General features: G+C 43.0%; 1 protein-coding gene across 2 annotated transcripts in view; it reads left to right on the top strand.

Annotated features, from left to right (window-relative positions):
* Positions 1-24,627, top strand: part of SLC49A3 (solute carrier family 49 member 3) — a 59,001-nt gene extending 34,374 nt beyond the window's left edge. Inside the window, exons 7-11 of one of the 2 annotated variants that reach the window (XM_075825530.1) lie at positions 2,041-2,193; positions 7,215-7,372; positions 9,743-9,855; positions 19,114-19,290; positions 24,025-24,627. In XM_075825530.1, coding sequence (XP_075681645.1) covers positions 2,041-2,193; positions 7,215-7,372; positions 9,743-9,855; positions 19,114-19,259 — 570 coding nt within the window. In that variant the 3' untranslated portion in view covers positions 19,260-19,290; positions 24,025-24,627. Of the gene's footprint in view, positions 1-2,040; positions 2,194-7,214; positions 7,373-9,742; positions 9,856-19,113; positions 19,291-24,024 lie in introns of those variants that run through there. The other variant, XM_075825531.1, reaches the window with a different exon arrangement.
* The last annotated feature ends 256 nt before the right edge of the window (positions 24,628-24,883 follow it).

Below are 24,883 nucleotides of genomic sequence, written 5' to 3'. Positions count from 1 at the left end.
GGACTAAGATGCAATACTACACGCAACCAGTGGACAGGCATAATGCAGTTTTTTTTAAAGAAAGCAGCCATGTTTTTCTAATCCTGGACAACCCCTTTAATCCGCCTTCCACTTCGATTTCTGATGATAGAGTTGTGATTAGACCGGGGCACAGCCTTCCCCCTAAAGTGTCCTCTAAATTTCACTGTTCTCATGAGATTATTTTGTCTTTTTGTATCAATGCCAAATCTCCTAGGGAGGTAGAATTTCACGGTCTAGATGTTAGAAGATGCATTAGTCAATTTATTGTGTCTACATCAAAATGAAGAAAGACTAGTTCCCTATTTGTCCTTTTTTCAGGGCCGAAACAAGGTAGGCGCTGCATCCAAGGACTCTTTGGCTAGCTGGATGAGGCTCGCTCTCTCCTTAGCCTATAGCTCTGCTGGTACTCCTTCTCCAGCAGGGTTGAGAGCCCACTCCACCAGGGCAATTTCTACATCCTGGGTGGAAAAGGCCAATGCTTCCATTGAGCAAATTTGCTTTTTTCAAACACTACCGGTTGAATATGGGATCCAACTCTGATCTTTCCTTTGGTAGGAAGGTGCTTCAAGCGGTGGTCCCTCCATGATTCGTTCCTATTCTATTCTCTCACTTGTTCCGTCATGGATGGAGAAGAAAAATGATAATTAATTACTTATCGATATTTGATTTTCCAGAACCAATTGCAGCACCATTCTACTTCTAGTATATGGTTCTTTTTTTCCTTTTTTTTTTTTTTACTGGGTGTCAGAAAAAAAAGAAAAAAAAAATATATATATATATATATATATATATATATATATATATATATATTAATATATATAATTTAAACTTAACGATGTGGTCTGGTGACACTTCCTATGATTTGACATATTGAACTTAATAACTGTTAACGGGATTCCTTTCTTCTACTATGAAACTCACTGAAGTGGGAGGAGAGGCTCCACCTTTTCATTCTGCAGGTTTCCTGTCCCTGGGGGCGGATCCTCACTCACTGGTAAATTACTGGTAAGTAATTATCATTTTCTCCAGGGGGGGGGCACTGCAGGGAAATTGAACACTTATTGCCTGGTTTCACCTGATCACTGGGGGTCCCAGCCGAGGGGCACTATGTGATCCACTCATTGTCAAAGGACCCTTCTAACAATGTGGACAACCCCTTTAAGGTATCCTCCTGATATTTTTATTGGTTAAACTAAAGGTGTTTAATGGGGTTGAGGTCAGGGCTCTGTTTAGGCCATTTGAGTTCCTCAACACCAAACTCGTCCAATCATGTCTTTATACATGGCATTGTGCGCTGAGGCACAGTCATGCTGGATCAGGAAAGGACCTGGTACCTGCACCTATATCGCGAATGGGAGTCACCCACGGGTGTCGCTGCTGGCCGCCGATTTCAGGCGGGACTATGGGGAGAGGTGGCCACACATGCGCATCTCTCTCCATGATGCTCTATGGGAGTTACGGAAACAGCCGAGCAGCGCTTGCTCGGCTGTTTCCTTAACTCCCACAGGACATCATGGAGAGAGACGCTCCGGGAATCGGCGGCCGGGATCCGCCTCACCAGATGGTACGGGGTTTGGGTGACCCCTGTTCTCGATGTAGGCGTGATCTGGGAACCGCATTGATTAGACATTTATGGCATGTCCTGTGGATATTCCATAAATGCCTGAGATGGGCATAATCATTTAAGGTTCCCAACACTCACGCTGACTCAAACGACAATCAGAATTTGTGTAGGGCACAAAAGGCTTACAAATCACACCAAGCAGTGGAGAATAACACCAGGTATAATCTGGTGGTGTTCCAGAGGTATACACAATACTGCCCAACAGTAGAATGCTATATTGCTATTCCCACATTTCGCTGGTATTAGTAGATGCCTCCAATATTAGTTTAATATAAGAATAAAGTGTTACATGCTACAGATGGTTCCTATGTTTATTCTTTTATGAAATATTTGATTTTGTTAAAAAAGAAGCATATGTCTCTGAGAGAGGTTAATTCAGTGTTTTATTTTTCCAGTTTATTTCAGGTTTGTGTGGAGCACTTTTTATTTTATTTGGGGCTATCGGCGCCTTGCTGTGTGGACTGTATGTTGACCGGACTAAGAAGTTTACAGAAGTTGTGAAAATATGTTTTGCGTTGACAGCTTTTACGGTTATAGGCTTTGCTGTGGTGAGTATGCAATCATGTATTTAGAGAAAGGGGACTTAAAAGTTGCGGTCACCTCTCCTTTGAAAACAATAACAGAGGGGTCACCAACCTTTGACACTCCAGCCATTGTGGAACTACAACTCCCAGCATGCCATGACAGCCAAACACTTTATTTTTTTTTAGCCATAGGCTGTCAGGGCATGCTGGGAATTTTCACTTCGCAACAGCTGGAGTGCCAAAGGTTGCTGACCCCTGCAATAACAGGTCCAGCATGTTCTTGGGTGGAATTCCCCTACTGGGGAACATCTATATGACTTTAGTCATGCCTTTTAAGCTAGATTAAAATTTTAAAGGGTTGTTAGTACCTTTTGTGCAAATTCTTAAAAAAAAAAAAAGTCTTTGTAGCTACTCTCTGCTCAGACTAATTGATGGGGCCCAACAGGGCCGATTCTAGATTTTCAAAACCAAGCTTAGTATATATACATACATGTCATTGCGCCGCTTGTGTCCGTAATAGGCGCTGAGTGGCAGGGCAAGACATTCTGCCTTGCCAATCGTCGTCTTTCAACGACGCAAACTGCACGATGAAATAATTGCGCCACTTGAGTCGTTGAAAGGCGCTGATTGGCAGGGCTCTATCTGGCAGTCTGATGGGGTTGTTTTTCAGGGGTTGTCCTAAGCCCCTTCGTTCCAGTGAAGGGAAATCTTAATGCTTCAGCATATCAAGACATTGTGGGCGGTTGCAGGCTTCCAATTTTGTGGGAACAGTTTGGAGAAGGCCTTTTTCTGTTCCAGCATGATTGTGCACCAGTGCACAAAGCAAGGTCCATAAAGTTATGGTTGGGTGAGTTTGGTAAGGAAAAACTTGACTGGCCCGCACAAAGCTCTGACCTCTACCCCATCGAACAACTTTGGGATGAACTAGAACAGTGATTGCAAGCCAGGTCCCCTCGTTCAAAATCCATGTCTGACCTCACAAAGGGGGACTAACTCCATATTATTGCCTGTGGATTTAGAATAGAATGTCATAAAAGCTCCTGTAGGTGTAATGTGCAGGTGTCTCAATACTTTTGTCCATAAATTATATATGTAGAATGGGGCCACCTGATCCTCTGCTCTACCTGTTCCTGCTGTTGCTGCTCTCTGGCCACTAAGTTACGAGGTAGCTGGGACTACAGAGACAGCTGAGCTACGCTATTTCTGCAACGCTTATTCTCTTCTATGGGAATTACGGAAACAGCAGAGCTCATCTTTTTCCATACTCCCACGTACCTTCGCAACTCAGTGAATGGAGAGCAGCAACGGCGGGACAAGGTAGGACGAGGCAAGGGGCCCCATTTTAGAGATGGGTGCAGGTCCCAGATATGCCATAAATGTCCGAGATGAGAATATCCCTTTTAACATACACTGTATGGCCAATAGTATATGGACACCTGACCATCAAACCTACATGAGTTTGTTGAAAACGGATTCTAAAACCACGGGGGTTAATAAGGAATTAGGCCCAATTTTGCGGCTATATAAGCCACCACTCTACTGGAAAAGCATTCCATAATATTTTGGAACGTGTCTGGGGGAATTTGTGCCCATTCAGCCAAAAGAGCATTTGTGAGGTCAGACACAGATGTTGAATGAGAAGGACACACAGGGCAGATCCGGCAGACATCCCATACCAGAGACATCTACAATCAGCGACATTGACAAAGGCCGTGGGTCAGCCGAAACGTCCTATCAAGTTGCTTACTACTACAATACCACCATTTTGTTGCAATAAAACGTAAATATAGTTTGCATCTTAATCTCTTTTGTACTTTTGTGTGTACTGCGGTTATATTTCTTTATATTGTGGGATTTTCGTCCCTACCCTACTAGCACCACACCGACAAATTGAGGAGTGCATCCCAATATTTATTCTGAATGAGAAGGTCTGGCTTGCAATCTGTGTTTTAATTCATCCCAAAGGTGTTGAGGTCAGCGCTCTGTGCAGCCCACTGGAGTTCCTCAAACCATGTCTTAATGGACCTCACAGGGTGAAAGTCATGCTGGAACAGGAAAGAACCTTCCCCAAACTGTTTCCACAAAGTTATAAGCATACAATTGTCTAAAAGGTCTTCGTATGCTGCAGAATTAACATTACCCTTCACCGTAAATACCTGGCCAAAAACCCTGAAAAACAGGCCTATACTATTATCCTTCCTCCCCCAAATTGTACAGTAGGCACTGCATTTCAATAGGTAGCATTCTCCTGGCATCTGCCAAATCCAGATTAGTCCATCATACGGCCTGATTGTGAAACTGGGTTCATCACTCCAGAGAAGCCGTTACGACTTCTCCAGAGCCCAGTGGCAGCGTGCTTTACAACAGACCAATAGAGAAGTAGTTGAATTCAGCACTTGAAATGTAAAACTTCACATTTTATTGAATCATATTAGAAGTCAGAAGCGGGCGGGGGGGGGGGGGTTCCCCAAGTCTTACGCGTTTTGAGCGCTAAAACACTCTTGGTCGTAGCAGTATGAAGGGAACACCCTGTAGATTTAAAAACATATAACCCCGCTTGATGACAGAGGAAACAATCAAACCAGGGGCAAACGAATGCACCTGGTAAGTGTGACAGTACCCAATATACAAAGAAAATCATGAAAATTGAATAACCACTAAGAGCGTTTTAGCGCTCGAAACGCGTAAGACTTGGAAATCCTTAGTTTCTGACTTTTAAAATGTTTCAATAAAATTTTGACGTTTTATTTTTCAAGTGCTGGATTCAACTACTTCTCTATTGGAATTACCCTACACCAGCCAGTACAGCTGGTTCATCTGTGCACTGAAGTCCGGCAGTCTCTACAAATCCTTGATGTTGGTCTGGGTGAGCTGTTCAATTACTCTATTTTATTTACAACACACAAGCCAATGCTTGGTATTGCACATTGTGACTTTACTGTGGGCTTGTGTGCAGCTTCTCGACCATGTAAACCCATTTCAAGGTCCTGTTGCACAATTTTTGTGCTGATGTCACTTCCAAAGGCAGTTCCGAAGTCTGTAGTAATTAAAGTAATAAAGGATAGGTGATCATTACGTGCTATACGCTTCAGCACTTGACAGCCCCATTCTGTATGTTTGCGTGATCTACAGGTTCGTGGCTGAGCTGTAATACTTCAACTTCACAATAATAGCACGTACAGTTTACCTGGGCAGATCTAGCAGATCATATTTGATGAACCGACTTGTGGCAAGGGTGGCATCCTTTGACAGTGCTACGTTTTAAAGTCACTGAGCTCTTTAGTACAACTAATACTACTACCAATGTTTGTATACAGAGATTGCATGGCTGTGTGCTTGATTTTATGCACCGGTTTGCAATAGGTGTGGGTGAGACACTTGAAATCAATTTCGTGTCTACATACTTGGCCATAAAGTGTACATGGAGATGGCCAAAAAAATACTACTTTGTGCGGAACTTGTAAAATATCCGGGTTATTCCGCAGCTTGACTCTCTGGTCCATAAAACTTAAAGGGAAACTGTCAGCAGTTTTTACCCATCAAAACATCGGACGGCGCTAAATAGACAACAGGGAGAGCAGTGAAGGTCACCACAGCTATTGTACTGAACATGAAGGAGCTGCCTCCTTCGCACTTGTAATTGCGGTTCCGGAGATATTAAAAATTGGATTGGCCATCACCCCAGGTATGGTTACACTTCTTACCCGTCCTCTTTATAGCACTGTCAGCAGTTTTGAGGAGTCTAAACTGCTGACGGGTTCCCTTTAAAGCTTCAACTTCACTGATCACGGATATAAATATGAGAAATAAAGCACAGCCAGCAACCAAATCATACGGATCATACAAGACTCCCAACTTCAGGGGGGTGCCCGCAGTAGATAACCCCAGACTGGGGTTAATAGGTAATCCAAATAAGGAGGAGAAAACCGCAGCGCTCCGATAGAAAAATATTATTTTATTCACCAAAACAAAACCTGCAACGTTTCAACCCTCACATGGTCTTTGTCAAGCAGTGCTGCAGTGTTCTCCTCCTTATTTTGATATAAATGGGAATGAAGAAATATTTAAATACCAATACATGCATGACAATTGCTTAGAATTCTAATGACTGATATGAAAGTGACTGATAATTGAAAAAAAAAAAAAAAATCAGGTTTAACTACATGTTACATCCGGCATATATTATATTATTGTGTTAGCAGTAAGGGTATGTTCACACGGCCAAATTTCAGACGTAAACGAGGCGTATTATGCCTCGTTTTACGTCTGAAAATAGGGCTACAATACGTCGGCAAACATCTGCCCATTCATTTGAATGGGTTTGCCGACGTACTGTGCAGACGACCTGTTATTTACGCATCGTCGTTTGACAGCTGTCAAACGACGACGCGTAAAAATACAGCCTCGGCAAAAGAAGTGCAGGACACTTCTTTGGACGTTTTTGGAGCTGTTTTCTCATAGACTCCAATGAAAACAGCTCCAAAAACGGACGTAAAAAACGCAGCGAAAACGCCGCGAAAAATGCGAGTTGGTAAAAAAAACGTCTGAAAAGCAGGGTCTGTTTTCCCTTGAAAACAGCTCTGGATTTTCAGACGTTTTTGTTGACTACGTGTGAACATACCCTAAGCTGTCCCTAACCATCGGATTGTCTTTGTCGAACAACCCCTTTTTCTTCAAAGGGGCACTTGACTACCAGCTGATATGTCAGTGAGTCAAATTATTATTTTTTCCTCATTAAAATACATGTAATGCACAGAAGACCTGAGTCCTCCAGAGCAAGAATTACTCTTTTCTAGCGGCTACTTATGTGGCTCCCCCTCTTCCATCCATATGCCTTATTAGGATTACATTTATTTAGAACTAAATTGTAATAAAGAAAGTAATTCAAGCTATTCGGTTACCAACATATATATGAAATTAGTTACCATCCTTAACCCTGAAATCTTTCAATGGGAGTTGCAAATGTGTATTAACTATCTATAACTATTGTTGTAGCTTACGTTCCTGCTTGTTTCAATAACTTAGAGTATTTGTTTTACATTTAGGCATCTAATTTGAAGAATATGGCACCTTTGTTGGTAGTTATTTGTTCTTTGCTGGGATTTTTTGGGTTTGCAATTTATCCAATAGCTATGGAACTAGCTGTGGAATGTTCATATCCAGTTGGTGAAGGCAGCTCAACAGGTTTGGCTTTTATATCTGGGTAAGTGGAATTGTTCACTCTTGCTGAATCTATATACTAACATTTACAATTTTAGCATTTTTTTCCAGGGAATGCAGGGATAGGCACTGCAAGCTGGTGTTGCTGCTGGTCTAATCATCAGCTCAGAACAGTAATGATACCAATGTGCCTAACATTAAGGGCGTGATTATCACGCGCGTCGCACGGACCTATGTTAGTCAATGGGGCCGTTCAGACTGTCAGTGATTTTCACGGCGCGTATGCGCGCTGCGCAAAACTAACGACATGTCCTATATTTGCTCGTTTCTCGCGCATCACGGCGGCTGCGCAAAAATCACGCAGCCACGCATCATATGCTCATGACACACGGAGCTTTTGTGGACCTTTTGCGCGCACAAAACGCCGCGTTTTTTGCGCGCGCAAAACGCACACGCTCGTGTGAATCCGGCCTAAGAGTGAGACTCCCTGCAAAAGCTTTGGATCATAGCCAAACTCCTCATAGATACATACCAATACTGTGGATTCCCTGCTATCTTCTTGCAGACCTGTTTTGAAGCCTACTCCTTCTGTTAGCTCCAAAGAGTACCTACATAGGTGACCTCTCCTAAGAGTCTCACCATGGCCATACAATTTTAAACATTTTTACTGTTGTCAAGTGTCTGCAGAATGTAGTTGGACAAATCTAATCCTCTGTCCTACCAACCTAAGAAAGTTAGTAGCTCTTTCTATTCTTTAGCTCCATGAGAAATAACAACTTTTTTTTTTAAGTAAAGGTTGGCGGGTGGTTAAATATAGTAGCTCAAAAGCAGTCTTTACAACAGCCTCCAAGCAGGCCTCTTTTGCCTGTTTTCAATTGGACTGTCTTCAGTGTATGTTTTGCTACTTTTTTTTAGTAGTGTTTGATGGGCAGCTGTTGATGAGATTTTGCAAATCTCGCCACACGTGGCGGACAAAAATGCAGGGAAGTTGTGCGGAAAGTGTTCTGCTTTGCGAATAACAAGTCCGCAACATGTCAATTTATGCTGTGTATTCTGGGTGGACATGCTGCGTGTTTGGCCTATAGACTTCAATGGGGAGCATAAATTCTGCACTAAAATATGCAAGTTGAGTTTGTTGCGTTTTATACAGCATTTACGCAGCGAAACGCAGTAAAACACGCTGACAATCCGCAGGTGCAAATAAAGTTTGCTATGATCAATGCGTCACACTAAGGCCCTGTTCACACAGAGTTTTTTGCAGGCAGAAAAAGCTACCTCAAAATTCCGTCAGGAATTTTAAGGCAGGTTTTGACCTGCCTGCGCACCGTTTCACACGTATTTTGCAGCCGCTGACATTGAGCGCTGCATTTAAAAAACGCTGCAAAAAAAAAAAAGAAGCTTTTTCTGCCTTTAAAGTCAATGGGATGTCAGAGATGGAAATGCCCGTAGAAAGAGCATGTTGCTTCTTTTTCCTGCAAGCGCTTTTTTGCGTTTGCGGGAAAAAAACGCCTTCTATTGAAATCCATGGGAGGCGAGTTCGACCATTTTTTTGCTGCGGTTTCTGCGGCAAAAACGTAGTGTGAACAGGCCCTAAATCCGCAGGAAAAATAGCAATATTTCCACAGCAATATGCGCAGCAAAAACGCACTGTTTGCTGCGGGTTTCTGTGACTGTATTACCTCTGCAGATTTTGTTGCAGATGTGTCCTGCCTGTGGGATTCTTTCATCTCTACCCCTAGAGGAAAAATAGAGGGGATGGTTATGTTTGATCCAGTGAGAACAAATAAATGCAATAGAGGATCTTGTCATCATTACTGACAGCAGCTGAGAATGATAATCCTCTCTCTACTTTACATTATGTCCAATTAGAAGATACCTTATATTTTTTTCCCTTTCGGGAATCTTAAGGATAGGTCAACAATTTTTAAATCCTGGATAACCTCTTTAATTCAAGGGCGCAGCAGAGGGTCAATGTTTAATAATAACAAAAAGGGGGGGTAGCTAAGCAGACACCTTAAGTGCAGTTGCACACGACTGAGTGCCACTTGGGCCATTTTTCACAGCATCCGAGTAGCACCCGATAGTTTTCATGGACCCATTCACTTTAGCAGGTGAATCGGGTCAGTGAAAACGGACCCGATTCTCTGATCCGTGGAAAGATGGGACGTGTCCTATCTTTCCACGGATCAATGACGGGAGCAGACCGGCGCACACTGTCTTGTGCATGAGGCATTACAGTGGGGGATAATTATATATATTTTTTCTACAAAATCAATGACATAACTTTAAAACCATAATAAAGTTTATAAAGCAGCTTGTGGTCAGTTTGGTATTATTAAACATGCTGCATGCATCAATTCTCATTCAACTTTGTTTTAACATGTACACGTTTTTTGGTTTTTTTACCGTCCAGTCAGGTCCAGGGATTAATATTTATGGTGTTATTCCAGTCACTTACCAAACCTTATTCTGCTTCTCAACTATCCTCATGTGGTACGAAACAGACGGAAATATATGACTGGTCGAGTATGTACTTTCATGTGTCTTTAATAACATAACATAGAAAATAGTACATAGTGTACCTCTACATTTTACACATTCTCTTCACTGCACCTTTTCCCATTATGTATATTAGAGACAGACAGCACCTAAGTGTAAATTATACCTAGATAGGAAAGTTTACAATACACTGGAATAGGATTAGGGTATGTTCACACGCGGAGTCAAAAAGTCTCAAAATACGGAGCGGTTTTCAAGAGAAAACAGCTCCTGATTTTCAGACGTTTTTTTTGTGCCACTCGCGATTTTCGCTGCGTTTTTTACGGCCGTTTTTGGAGCTTTTTTCTCTAGAGTCAATGAAAAAACGGCTCCAAAATCGTCCGAAGAAGTGACCTGCACTTCTTTTTCGCGGCCGTTTTTTTACGCGTAAAAAAACGCTTCGAAAAATGCTCAGTTGGAACAGAACGCTGTTTTCCCATTGAAATCAATGGGCAGATATTTGTAGGCATTCTGCTTCCGATTTTTCAGCCATTTTTCGGGCGTAAACGGCCAAAAATAGTCCGTGTGAACATACCCTTAGGGTGCATGGAAGCCATTTCCTAAAGGCTTTGTGAACTGCTTCTTGCTCCTTTAGTAACCAGCTTATTTTTATCCTACATTAACAAGCAAGATTTCTAGTTTTTTTTTTTTTCTCATCGCATTTCAAATTGTGGTGAGTTTTTTCAGACCGAATTTCCGATGAGGAAAAACGCTCTTCTCTACGATGACTTTGCAGGCCATGTGACGCCAATCAGCCAGCGGTCACATGGGATGAAACGTCATCGCAGGAGGCCGGACTTCAGGAAGAAGAGCGTACTGGGTACATATGATTTTTTGGGAATTTTTTTGCTGCGTCAGAGACACGCAGGACCCGCTATCACTGAACTTGTCAGTGCCGCTGACCTGACTGACTCAGGTCTCAGCGCTAGATGCAGCTGCTCTGTATACAGGATACAAAGCAGCTGTATCTGAAAAAAGGAAAAATTATTATTTATTTTTTTTATAACATATTTTTATTAAATTTTTCCAAAAAAAACACAAATCATACAGTAATGCATTGCCATAATAATAAACATTACAAAAAAATGTACAAATGAACATGGGATAGTAAATGCTTCCTAACAAAATAGGTTTAATCGTGGATGGTATTCCCCAGAGGCTATCAACCCTCCTTCATCTCCTCTGTCCTTCCCATCCTTTAACCCCACATGTCGGGTAGTCCTGTAAACATAGTTACATAAACTCGCGTAACTGCCTAACTAACACATCAAAACAATACAAAAAACAAATAAGAAATGAGAGCATACATAACATTTGGAGCTTCGTGAAGCAGTTCACCCACTCAGGCAGCTAGTCCGCAAGAAGAAAAATATCCAAGAGGAGATATACGCTTTACTCCCGTGGTATTTTCAGTGCCCTTGAGATCCTCAATCAAGTACCATGGCGTTCCTGTGAATGGGCCTATAATGTCCCTTCGTTCTGTACTGGTGAAATATTTTGTGAGGAAAAGCTTCCATTTCTCAAAGAATTTTTTACTCTGCGTGTCTTTATTCTGTAATATACCAATGCGGTCTAGATAAAACAGTTTCCTCAACCCCTGGACCACCATATTCTGAGTCGGTACTTCAGCTACCAGCCAGTTTTGGAGTATGCATCTCTTTGCCACTATCAGTGTGGCATGAGCCATGGGGGATATATGTGTCGTTTCTGTCTCTTCTAATTCTCCATCATGTTGTATATGGAATAAGACCTCCATTGGCCCTACATTCCCGTGGAACCTGCCCACCTGCTGCATTAAGGATGTTATCTCCCCCCAGAATGGCTGAATATGTGCACACGCCCAAAGGCCATGATACATGTCCGTCTTTGAGATATTACATCTAGGGCATGACGTTTTCCTATCTGGTTGTGAGGCGGAGGGGGCCAGGGTAAATGCATATATTGCTTGGTGTATAATCTTCAATTGAGTTTCCCTCCAGTTTTCGTTGTGTACGTGCGCCCTGAAATCCACCAGCCCTTTTTCAATATGTCTTTCAATGCCTGGTAAATTAAACAGTTTTTCCCATCTCCCAAAGGCCTGCCCCGGGGACATCTTCAGTAGTAATGGTCTGAGTGTACTATATAATTGGGAAATGGAGTGTCTGTGATTGTCCGTGAACCATGAGTCAAACAGGTTGGGGGGGACCTCATCTGCTACATCCGCAAGTTTAGTTTTACAGTGATTAACTATTTGCATGTACTGTAAGTGCTGATGCCGTGCAAAAACGTATTTATTCTGGAGCTCTTGCAAGGTTAACAACCTCTTATCCTGTGCGTGAAACATATCCCCCAGTGTCGCTACCCCTTTCTCCCTACATTCTGACATTAGTTTGTTAGATCTTCCTGCTGCAAACTCTGGGTGCTGCCATAAGGGCATAAGGGCATATGTTTTGAAATACGGTAAGAAAGATTATAATGTTTGCGCAGTACCTTCCAGGCAATGATGGTATCTCATAACAGAGATGATTTCTTGACGATCTTTGGGAGACAAGTGAACGTTGTGTGTACCAGAGCCATGAGATCCCAAGGTTTTGCTAGCTGTCTCTCCAATCTAGTGTTGGAGTGGAACTCTGTGTTGTGTTTCCAGTCTAGCAGATGTCTACTCAGACAGGCCAGGTTATAACCCCGGATGTTAGGGAAATTGACCCCTCCTTCCGCCTTCCGCATCATGAGTTTCGTGAGCGCTATTCTTGGTTTCTTTCCCCCCCCATATGAATTTGGTAAATGATGAGTTGAGTATATTGATATCTGAGTGCTTGACCAGAAGAGGAATAGTCTGGAGCGGGTAGAGTAATTTCGCAAATCCTGACATTTTGACCAAACAGCTCCTTCCCATAAGTGATAGAGGTAGACTGTGCCATCTCAGAAGATCTGCTTGGATATCCTGTATAAGGGGAGGATAATTTAGATCATATAGGGAGTTGGGTGCTCGACCCACCTTAATACCCAGATAAGTAATGTTTAGCTTTGCCATCTCTACATCCAGGGTGGCTAGGGACCGCCTATATGCTGGGTCCTGTGTTCCCAAATCTAATAACTGGCATTTTAACGTGTTAACATTGTACCCTGAATAGCTCCCAAAGTCGTTCAATGCCTGGAAGATACGCGGAACATCTTTAAGGGGGTCTGCGAGAAATAACAAGATGTCATCTGCAAACAACGTTTCCTTGACCTCCATCTCCCCCACCCTTATGCCCGTATATAGATTGGATGACGCCAAATAACGTGCCAGCGGCTCCAAAGCCAGATTGAACAATAGTGGTGATAGCGGACACCCCTGCCTTGTACCTTTACACAGACGGAATGGTTTAGATAGAAAGCCCGGTGTGGAGATTCTAGCCTTAGGGTCTTTGTAAATGTGGTGTAATAAGATCCTGAATGCCCCCGTTATTTCCATCCTATCCAGGACTGCATCCAACCATTTCCATCGGACATTGTCAAAAGCTTTCTCCGCGTCTAGTAAAAGTAAAGCCGAATGTTCCTCCGGAAATGGGTTATGCTGTACTCTATCTAACACTGTCAGAACAGTCCTAATGTTAGTGACCACCGACCTACCTTTAATAAAACCTACTTGTTCTGGGGCTATGAGGAACGGCATTATATTCGCTAACCTATCAGCTATCATTTTGGAAAGGAGTTTAGCGTCCACGTTTATGAGCGATATGGGCCTGTATGACCATGGTAGTAGGGGATCCTTTCCAGGTTTTAGCAATAATTTCACATAAGATGTGTCTGCTGATGGTGGTAGTCCCTCCTCTCCCAGAGCATTGTTAAACAAGGAGACCAAAGTCTCCGTAATCTGTTCCCCGCATTACTTTAAAAAATTTGCCGGTCAGCCCATCTGGGCCAGGTGCCTTACTATTTTTTAGGTTTCTTATTGCCTCATCTACCTCCTCCCTTGTGACCCTGGCATTTAGAAGTTGCAACTGTTCCGCGGAAATGACCGGTAAAGTGACCTTGTCTAACAGTGTGTCTGTCAGCGGAAGGGAAGATGTATCAGAGTACAGCTCCTCATAGAATTTGGCCAGGATGGTGTTAATACTAGATGGATCGCATGTTTCTCGCCCATTATGATCCCTCAATTTCGCTATGTGTTGCACTGAGCGTTTTCCTCGAGCCATATTGGCCAAAAGTTTACCCGCCTTATTTCCAAACTTATGTAAAGTAGCTTCAAAGTCTCGAGTATGCAGTGTTTCTTTCTGAGCTGCCCACTCGTCAAGATTGTTTTGCCTGAATCCAGGCCTGTCTAGCATCCAATGTAGGGTGTGCCAAGTATGCTGTATAGGTTGCCCTCAGTGTAGCACTAGAGGCATTACATTTTTGCGTTATTTCCCGTTTTTTGCTGACAGTATATGCCATTATCCTCCCCCTCAGCACTGCCTTGGCCGTATCCCAGAACAGTGAGGGGGTCATCTCTGTGTCCTGAATTCGTCGACGTGTATTCTAACCACCACCCTCTTAGCTGTCTCACAAAGGTGTGATCAGTTGCTAAATGAGCTGGGAATCTCCATATGAAGTCTGATCCTCTGGGATATATTTCCTGGAAATCTACCCGTACCGGGACGTGATCTGAGATCACTAGGTCCCCTATCTCGGCGACCCCCAGCCTCGGTTGTAATGTTGGGGATATTAAAAGGTAGTCTATCCTGGACCAGGACTGTTGAGCATGGGAGTAATGCGTAAATTCCCGGGCATCCGGGTTACCCCTTCTCCAGGGATCTATGAAGTGTGTTCTTTCCATCAGGGGTCCTAACACTCGGTCCTGTTTTCTGGGGGCCCTTGTAGGAATGGATTCCGTGCTTTGTGAATTGTGTGTGCGTCTATCCTCCTTGTGATCAGAAACTGAATTAAAATCACCTCCCACTATTTTGTGCTGGACATTATCTGACAGAAGGGCCCTCTCCAAACCATTGAAAAACGAAATATTATCACTGTTGGGTCCATACACGTTATAAATGCTTAATACCCCGCATGGTGTGCTTAGAGTAATATGGAGCAGTCGCGCTTCCTCATCAACATCAGTATGAATTACCTCATGTACCAGGTTTCTATTTATTAAAATAAAGTACCCCCGCTTTACGGCCACAAGCTGAAGAGCCGTATACTTGGCCCACCCACAATTTTTTCATGCGGTGGAAGTCGCTCTCCTCCAAATGTCTCTCCTGAAGAAGAGCGATGTCTGTATGGAGTTTTTTTTAAGTGACTGAGTACCATCATTCTCTTGTTATGGGACCTGAGCCCCTTTACATTCCATTTGGTCAGCTGCATAAATTGGGCGTTCCGAAAAGGTTCACTATTGACTGGTCATATATATCTATTTCTAGGCAAGAGTGCTTTGCTGGCTTGGTAGCCGCTCGGCGGCGTCTGCTCCAGATTGCTCCCAACATTTCAATAACAACATTTACATTTGGTGCCAGAGAATTGGCACAACCTTTAACAACAAAATGCCCATCCAGGAATGTCACCAGCATTTCCTGTGAGAGTTGGACTTCCTATACATCACAGGTACAAGTGCTTATGCCTATTATAGCAGGAATTTTATCGAAATAACATCCCACCAGAACCAATTGCCACATGAATATATAAGGCACAATCAAATGCGCTCGTGGAGCCCCTATGAGATACTTATCAGTCCGGGATGGTTGCAAGCCGGTTTTCTGAGCGTTGTCGGTGTGGCGTCTTAGACGATTCTGCCCGTTGTTGCTTGGGTGAGGAAGTGGAATTGCGGGCGATATCTGACCATGTACAGTCCCTCGGTGGAGAAACTGGTGCACGGGGTCCTTCCCCTCCTGTACCTTGACTCGCCGTCTCCTCTCCCGATTTTCTAGGGCCCCGAAGTCCAGGGATCTTGTCTACATATAATGCCGCCTCCTCAGGATTGTGGAATACCTTGGTGGCGCCATCCGTCTGCATGATCCTCAAGGTGGCCGGATATTGTAGTTGGAATTTGATTTTGCGTTTGTAAAGGGAGGTGCAGACCCCTCCAAATGCTCTCCGACGCCTTGTGACTTCTGCCGAATAATCTGCAAACAGGATGATTTTTGCACCCCTTATATGCAAAGTGGTATTACGGTTCCGGAAACTGCGCAGAAGTTACTCTTTATCATTGTATTCCAAGTAACGCATGATCACCTGGCGCGGTCTGCTTTGCGGCTCTCCTTTCGCGTTGGCGCTCGGACAAGGGGGGCCCACTCGGTGCGCCCTTTCCACTCTGCAAGATCTGGTCAGGCCTAGCGCTTCTGGTAACTCCGTCTCGCAGATGCCCTGGAGAAGCTGCGGTCTAATATGCTCAGGTAGTCCTACTATCCGTAGATTATTCCTTCTGGAACGATTCTCAAGATCTTCTAAGCGGTCCCTGAGTTTTGTGTTATCTCGCATTAGGTCTCTAATGCAGGTATGTGCCCCTGCGGATTCATCTTCCATGAGACCAACCCGCTGTTCCAATTCATCTAGTCGATTGCCATGAGATGTCACCTCATTTTGGAGTTTTTGGAGCGTTGTTGTGACTGTGGCTATTAGGGAGTCTCTGATGTCGGGTAGCCACCTCAATTGCCAGCTTCCGATAATCAATCTGAGAGTCAGTCATTACCGACGGCGATAACATTTCCCTCTGTATTTCTGGGCTCTGAGACCAGCTCTTTGAAAGTGATGGCTGCAGCGGCGCCACCATCTTGGATGGCGCCTCACCTCGTGTGCTGTGTTCGGCCGGGCAGGAGATCTCTCTGCTGCCGCTCCGGAGGAGATATCTCTCCATAAACCGCCCGGTTCTTGTCACCCAACTCTCCTCCAAACGCCGAGCTGGTTATATCCTGCGGGTGTGTGGCGTCGATGGGTTAGGGGACCAGGGTTTCAGGAGCTCATGCAGCTCCGTCCTCAGATCCCAGCGCCGGAACCGTAAGTCCGGAAAAATTATTTTTAATGTAAAGTATTTAGAAAGTTGCACAACACACACTGATAGACGTTATATATATATACAGGGTGGGCCATTTATATGGATACACCTAAATAAAATGGGAATGGTTGGTGATATTAACTTCCTGTTTGTGGCACATTAGTATATGGGAGGGGGAAACTTTTCAAGCTGGGTGTTGACCATAGCGGCCATTTTGTATCCAACTTTAGTTTTTTCAATGGGAAGAGGGTCATGTGACACATCAAACTTATCGAGAATTTCACAAGAAAAACAATGGTGTGCTTGGTTTTAACGGTACTTTATTCTTTCATGAGTTATTTATGGTGCACCACCACATTATGGGTGTCAGGTCCGAGCATTCCTAGATGAACAGTTTCCTGGAAAGTGGATTGGTCGTCGTGGGCCAGTTGAATGGCCCCCTAGATCTCCCGATCTGACCCCCTTAGACTTTTATCTTTGGGGTCATCTGAAAGCAATTGTCTATGCTGTGAAGATACGAGATGTGCAGCAACTGAAACTACGGATACTGGAAGCCTGTGCTAGCATTTCTTCTGCGGTGTTGCTATCAGTGTGTGAAGAGTGGGAGAAGAGGGTTGCATTGACAATCCAACACAATGGGCAGCACTTTGAACACATTTTATAAGTGGTCAGAAACGTGTAAATAACTCATGAAAGAATAAAGTAACGTTAAAACCAAGCACACCATTGTTTTTTTTGTGAAATTCTCGATAAGTTTAATGTGTCACATGACCCTCTTCCCATTGAAAAAACTAAAGTTGGATACAAAATGGCCAACTTCAAAATGGCCGCCATGGTCAACACCCAGCTTGAAAAGTTTCCCCCCTCCCATATACTAATGTGCCACAAACAGGAAGTTAATATCACCAACCATTCCCATTTTATTTAGGTGTATCCATATAAATGGCCCACCCTGTGTGTATATATATATATATATATATATATATATATATATAAAAAGATGACTATTTCAAAAGGTGTACAAAGCCTTCAATAGTTCAAAGATGGCAGACTTGGAGGCCTTCATTAGGCCCCCAGAACGCCATCTTAACCATCACCTCCGCTATGGCATCGCAGGGGTGGTGGGGGGGATCGATGAAACATCAGAGTGGATTGTGCCCTTGTTTCTAACGGTTTAGATTCCGCAGTCGCTATTGGCGGCATCCTCGTTCTACATATGGCAGGGTTCGGGTGGTGGAGTATAGAGCGGACTCATGGGCTGCTCCGCTGTATATATACGGCGACGGTCGGGAAGGGGTTAAAAGTATTTGGTTTTGAGTTATATTCGAAGATCCATAAAATTTGGATTTTTATTCCGCCAATGTAGCTGTATGAGGGCTTAATTTTTTGCGGCACGACTTGTAATTGTTATTGGTAATATTTTAGCATACATACAACTTTTTAATCGCTTTTCATTGCTGTTTTGTGTTCATCCTGCCTTCCAAAAATTAATTCCAATTATGGCATTAGATTTATTTGTTTTTTTTTACAGCGTTCACCGTGGGGGTTAAATAATGTAATAGTTTTAAAATTTGGGTTTTTACAGATGCAGAAAAAACAATTAACTGCAGCTTTTTTTATATTCAAAATAAAGCATTTGTAAGGGGAAAAGTTAGTTGTTCATTTATTTTTAATTATAAACTTTATTGATCTATTTTTTTATTTATTTATTCCCCCTATGGGACCTAACTATGCAATTGCTTTTATGATACGCTGCATTATAATACACAGCATTACTTCTGTATTGCAGTGTATTTTGCCTGTCAGCATATACATTGTTGGCAGACCTGGGAGCCTTTGTTGGATCCCTGGCTGCCGTAGAAACTATTGGCAACCCGTGATCACATCGCGGGGGGGCTGATGGGATGGCAGAGGGAGTCCCTTCCCTCTTAAACCACTTAGATCCTGCGGTCACTATTGACTGTGGCATCAAAGGGGTTAAACGGACGACATCGGAGGTAACTCAGATCCCGGCCATTAGAGCAGTAGCCTATGTTGGGCTAATGACCCAGTGACGTGAAAAGGAAGGGCCGTGGCATAAGAACTCTTAATGACCGCTGTGTGGGCAGATATTCAGGATTTAAACGACAGGCATTAACTGAGCCAGGATCCAGATCCTGGACCCCCACCAGTGTGACCCTTATTTATTTAATGACATGTCAATTAGAAATGTCATTATAGGAACATCCCTTAATCTTTGGTACCTCAATATTTGATTTCCATTAACCATTTGCTTGCTTATTAATAGCATGTATTTTTTTTTTCTTCTTTTAAAGTTGCTACTTTAGTAATGGCGGGGATTTGCTGCATTGGAGCCTGCATATTTATCATCTTTTTTCATACGGACTATAAAAGATTAAAAGCAGAAGTAGCAGCTGAAACTGAAGACCAGAAACATGAAGACCAACTTGTCCAAACATAACCTTCTAGAATTTATATAGACTGCTAAAAATGTAAGCAAATGAAGAGGCTGGTGAGATCCTGACTTTTGGCACTTTAGTTGATTATGCTATTGGATAAGCCACTAAATTTAGGCAGCTTTCACATAAAATACTACAATTATGGAAATAGTAATTGTGTGCACATGACTGGTAGCGGACCCAAAGTGTATGTACAATAACTGAAAATGGGTGCCAGCCATTGTTGTTTAGAACATGTGGAAGTGGTTCCAGATGAGCAGGTTTGTTTTTTCCCCAGATTTCAAAATCTGGACATGTGTTGTCTGACCTGTTTACCAAGCATTAAAGAGGCTCTGTCACCAGATTTTGCAACCCCTATCTGCTATTGCAGCAGATAGGCGCTGCAATGTAGATTACAGTAACGTTTTTATTTTTAAAAAACGAGCATTTTTGGCCAAGTTATGACCATTTTCGTATTTATGCAAATGAGGCTTGCAAAAGTACAACTGGGCGTGTTGAAAAGTAAAAGTACAACTGGGCGTGTATTATGTGCGTACATCGGGGCGTGTTTACTACTTTTACTAGCTGGGCGTTGTGTATAGAAGTATCATCCACTTCTCTTCACAACGCCCAGCTTCTGGCAGTGCAGACACAGCGTGTTCTCGAGAGATCACGCTGTGACGTCACTCACAGGTCCTGCATCGTGTCAGACGAGCGAGGACACATCGGCACCAGAGGCTACAGATGATTCTGCAGCAGCATCGGCGTTTGCAGGTAAGTCGATGTAGCTACTTACCTGCAAATGCTGATGCTGCTGCAGAATCAACTGTAGCCTCTGGTGCCGACACGATGCAGGACCTGTGAGTGACGTCACAGATCTGCACTGCCAGAAGCTGGGCGTTGTGAAGAGAAGTGGATGATACTTCTCATCAGAGCGCCCAGCTAGTAAAAGTAGTAAAAACGCCCCGATGTACGCACATAATACACGCCCAGTTGTACTTTTACTTTTCAACACGCCCAGTTGTACTTTTGCAAGCCTCATTTGCATAAATACGAAAATGGTCATAACGTGGCCAAAAATGCTCGTTTTTTAAAAATAAAAACGTTACTGTAATCTACATTGCAGCGCCTATCTGCTGCAATAGCAGATAGGGGTTGCAAAATCTGGTGACAGAGCCTTTTTAACTGGAAATGTATTACTAAGGCTTTCAATCACTTAAAAGGTGTAAAAAAAAAAGGCACAATTAACTCGCACCTATCTCTGCAATGGGGTCCCCTGACCCGTCATACCTTGTCTCCCTACGCTGTTTTTGTAACTCTCATAGAAGTGAATGGGAGCTACAGAACACAGCGTAGCACGGCAAGCTACGCTCTTACCGTGACTCCTATAGAAGTTATTTGGAGCTACAGAAACAGCGTAACTCGCCGTGCTGCACTGTTTCCGTAACTCCCATTCACGTTTTTTGGAATTGTGGAAACAGCGTAGCTCAGCAAGCTCTTCTGTTTTTTCCTAACTTCTCTAGAGGTAAGTTCAGGTCCCAGGAGTAGGACCTGCAAATATTAGACATTTATGGCATAACCTGTGGCTATGCCATGAATGCCCAAAGTGGGAAAACCCCTTTAAACATATTTGCTATCTTTAGATTTGAAGGTGAAGAGTTGGATGTTGTAAACAGCTTTTGCATTACTGGAAGGGAAGGAGCACCATTTGGCTTTTGAGCACAGATTTTGCTGGAATATGTTTTAGGGTGCCATGTTACGTTTGCAGAGCCCATGAGGTACCAGTACAGTGAAAACAACCAATTTAAGAAACCACACCCCTTAAGGCATTTAACTAGGGGTGTAGTGATCATTTTGACCCCACAAGAGTTGTCTAAAATTTGATGCAAATCATGAAAAATTGCTAATGTTTCCCAATGATGAGACTTCCCAATATGTTGTGCCCAGCTTGTGTTATTGTAGACTAGGGATGCACGATGCATTGAAACTTCGATACTGTTTCGATAACGTGCACCCTCAAACGGTTCAATACCGTTATTTCATGTATTTCGATACTAAGCTGTGCGGCCGAACAGCTTAGTATTTTAACACATGAATGTATGAGAGCCGTGCTGCGGCCGTGTGATATAGCCATTGCCCCGCTCTCGAGTCCTGACAAGTGCGCGCCGTCAGCATGATTTGATGCGACCAGTGCTGCACTTATGTGCGGCAGCACTGAAAACCAAACATGGCAGGCGCACTGCAAAACACCCCCATGTTCTGTCTTCAGTGCCTGAACCGCCGCTCGTTAGTGCAGCGCCAGCCGCATCACCTCATGCTGACCGCGCGCACACTTGTTGTCAGGAGAGGGGCAATGGCTGTATTACACAGCCGCAGCCCCGCTCTAACGGCGGAGATGAGAGAAACCTCTCGTCTCCGCCGCTATTCCCGTGAATTCTGCGATTGAAGCTGAACGCAGCATTCAAGGGGAAAATGAGAAGGGGGGATGCCCCGTGGATCGGGTCACGGGGAACCCCTGTGACGCGATTGAGGGACATACCATATATGGGTAGACAGCCCAGGGTCCATTGAAGGACTCCAGTGCTGTCTGACCATATTTCCTGTTCGGACATACCGAAGTATGCCCTAACAACTGCTTGTGTACTGTCCGTACACAGGCTAATGTACTGGCATATAGATATATGCCAGTACATTAAAGTTTAAAAATAAAGTAAAAACATAAAATAATGTTAAATTTAAAAAAAAGCACACATACACCTTTTTTACAATAAACATTAAAAATGTCTCAATACATAAAATATACACATTCAGTATTGGCGCAGCTGTAATAATCTGCACAACATTTTTTGGCCGTCATTTATGATGTGTGCGCTGTAAAAAAATAAAATACAAACTGCTTTCTTTCACTTATTGTGAGGCACGAGGTGTGATGAATTTAACCTCCATGTGCCTCACATTAATAGTAATTAAGTCCATCATGTACCTTACACATTAACCCATTATGACTGAGAAACATGATGGGGTTAATTAATTACTATTAATGTGAGGCACATTCAAAATTCATGACACCTCATGCCTCACATCAGAAAATGCATATTTAATTCATGTTTCAGGAGAAGCTGGGGCAGATTTACTTAAAACGCCAGACTTTGCGTTCTGTTCCACTGCAGTAAGATGCGACAGATTTATTAAGAGGCGCACGCCTCTTAATAAATCTGTTGCATCTCTCCACTAACCGTGGGCCACAATTGTACTCAACTCATCACTCCACTTCTCCCCCCTCCTAGATCTTCTCAGACTCCATCATTGGGTTACAACGCCTACAGGGTCCTAACAGCGTTATACAGACGTTATATGCGACGCAGGCACACAATGTCCAACGTTGTATGCTGCGTTAAATATAAGGCCCTGGCGCTGACCGCCGCCAGGATATTGTATATATGGAGTCTGAGGAGATCCCAGGCTAGAAGCGATGGGGTGAGTACATTTTTCAATCTTTTTTTTCATTTATTTTTCCTTATTTTATTTGAATATGTGACCATGGGAGGCACATATTTAAATAAATAGCAAGTATTAAGCATATTGGGCAAAAATCTCTAGGCTCTTTTTCACATACAGTATATGGACAAATGTATTGGGACACATTTCTTAATCATTGAATTCAGGCGTTTCATTAGGTCCCATTGCCACAGGTGTATAAAATCAAGAACCTAACCATGCAGTCTGCCTTTAAAAACAGTCGCTCAGTGAATTCAAGCAATGGGATGCCACTATTGCAACAACTCCGTTCGTAAAATTTCTTCTCCCCTAGATATTCCATGATCAACTGTGAGTGGTATTATTGCAAAGTGTAGGCGTTAGGAACCACAACCTAACATCAAAAACTTTGCATCAGGGGCTTAATGGCCGAGCAGCTGCATGCAAGTCTTAAATCACCAACCACAATTCCAAGCATTGGATGTAGTGGTGTAAAGCGTGCCATGATTGGATAATGGAGCAGGGTAAACGTGTTTTGTGGAGTGACAAATCACCCTTCTCTATCTGGCTGTCAGATGGACTAATCTGGGTTTGGCGAATGCCAGAAAAACTTTACCTGCCTGACTTCCAACTGTAAGGTTTGGTGGATGAAGGATAATGCTATAGGGTTGTTTTTCAGGGGTTGGGCAAGGTCCCTTAGTTCCAGTGAAGGTAAATCCTAATTCTTCAGCATACCTATACATTTTGGACAATTGTATACTTCCAATTTTGTGGGAACAATTTGGGGTAGGCCCTTTTCTGTTTCAGCATGACTGTGCCCCAGTAAACAAAGCAATGTACATAAAGGCATGGTTAGGTGAGTTTGGCGTGGATGAACTTGACTGCCCCACACTGAGCCCTGACCTCAACCCTATGAAACAGCTATCGGATTAACTAAAACAGATATTGCAAGCCAGACCCTCTCGTCCAACATCCGTATCTGAACTCCCAAATGCTCTTCTGGATGAATGGGCAAAATTCCCAGACAAATTTCTTGTAGAAAGCCTTCTCAGAAGAGTGAAAGCTGTTTTAGCTGCAAAGGGGGGGGCCAACTCCATACTAATGCCTTTGGATTTAGAATGGGATGTCAAATAGCTCCTGAAATGTGTATGTCTCCCAATACTTTTGTCTATATAGTGTATGTGAAGTATCCTTACAATATATAACTAAGTAATAAAGCCCATCCACCCCAAAACAATAACCCATTTGACTCAGATGATTCACACACAACTTTAAGAAGAAAGCTAATGCCGCATACCCTTTCTCATTTAGAGTGAAAAGGACTACTAAGCCAGCTACAGAAGATGTAACCACCTCAAGGAATTCAGAGAAGTCCTAAATCTCCTTTTAAATTTGCCTGTTAGACATTGTGACACCATTTCGACACACTACCTGGTACTAACACATCATTCCGTATAAACTTTTTCAATATGAATAAAACCCATTTTAAAAAAAAATATCAATCATCAGTTTTTATTTGGGTGGATGTAGCTATAGAAATATGAAAGTGAGTAAAGTGAGTTTTATCTGACTCCGTTTGGAACTCAGGAAGAATGTGATTCCATCTTGTAAGAAAAATAAATTTTATAGTTTTAAATATCTGTTCCCTGTAAAATGGATCTCTTGCTGAGGCTTCCTGGGAACTAGTGCGTTTACCCTTGCATATCTGAGTTACTGTCTGGGAACTTATGTGTTTACTTTTTCTTATCTAAGTCTGTAATGAGACCTGGTGATTTGCATCTGTAAGATTCTTATGGGAACTCTTGTCTTACTCATGATTCCCCGTGAAAAACCTATCTTAACTTGTGATTGGTACAGCTCAAGCCAACTCCCTCAGCTCAAGCCACCTCCCAACCTGTGGGATACAATTGTTGCTGCATACTAACAATAAACCAGAGAAGGATTTTTTGGATATACAAAGCATGTCGGTGTGTCTCTTACTTCTCTCCAATATAACTAATGGATTTGGATCTGGGCAAGTGACTAAAGGGTGTCTGTTGACAGACCCATCTAAAACTTTCAGTCAAATATATTTTTCACAGGATTGAGTCAACCGTTTTTGGTTCCGAAACTCGGGAAATTAATCGTCTGAAATAGGTCACTGGGAGGTCAGTCATCGATACATCAGTGA

Source organism: Rhinoderma darwinii, chromosome 1, assembly GCF_050947455.1.
Source record: "Rhinoderma darwinii isolate aRhiDar2 chromosome 1, aRhiDar2.hap1, whole genome shotgun sequence".
NCBI lineage: Eukaryota > Metazoa > Chordata > Amphibia > Anura > Rhinodermatidae > Rhinoderma > Rhinoderma darwinii.
Note: the sequence above shows the minus strand (reverse complement) of the source record. Positions and strands in the feature narration are given on the sequence as shown.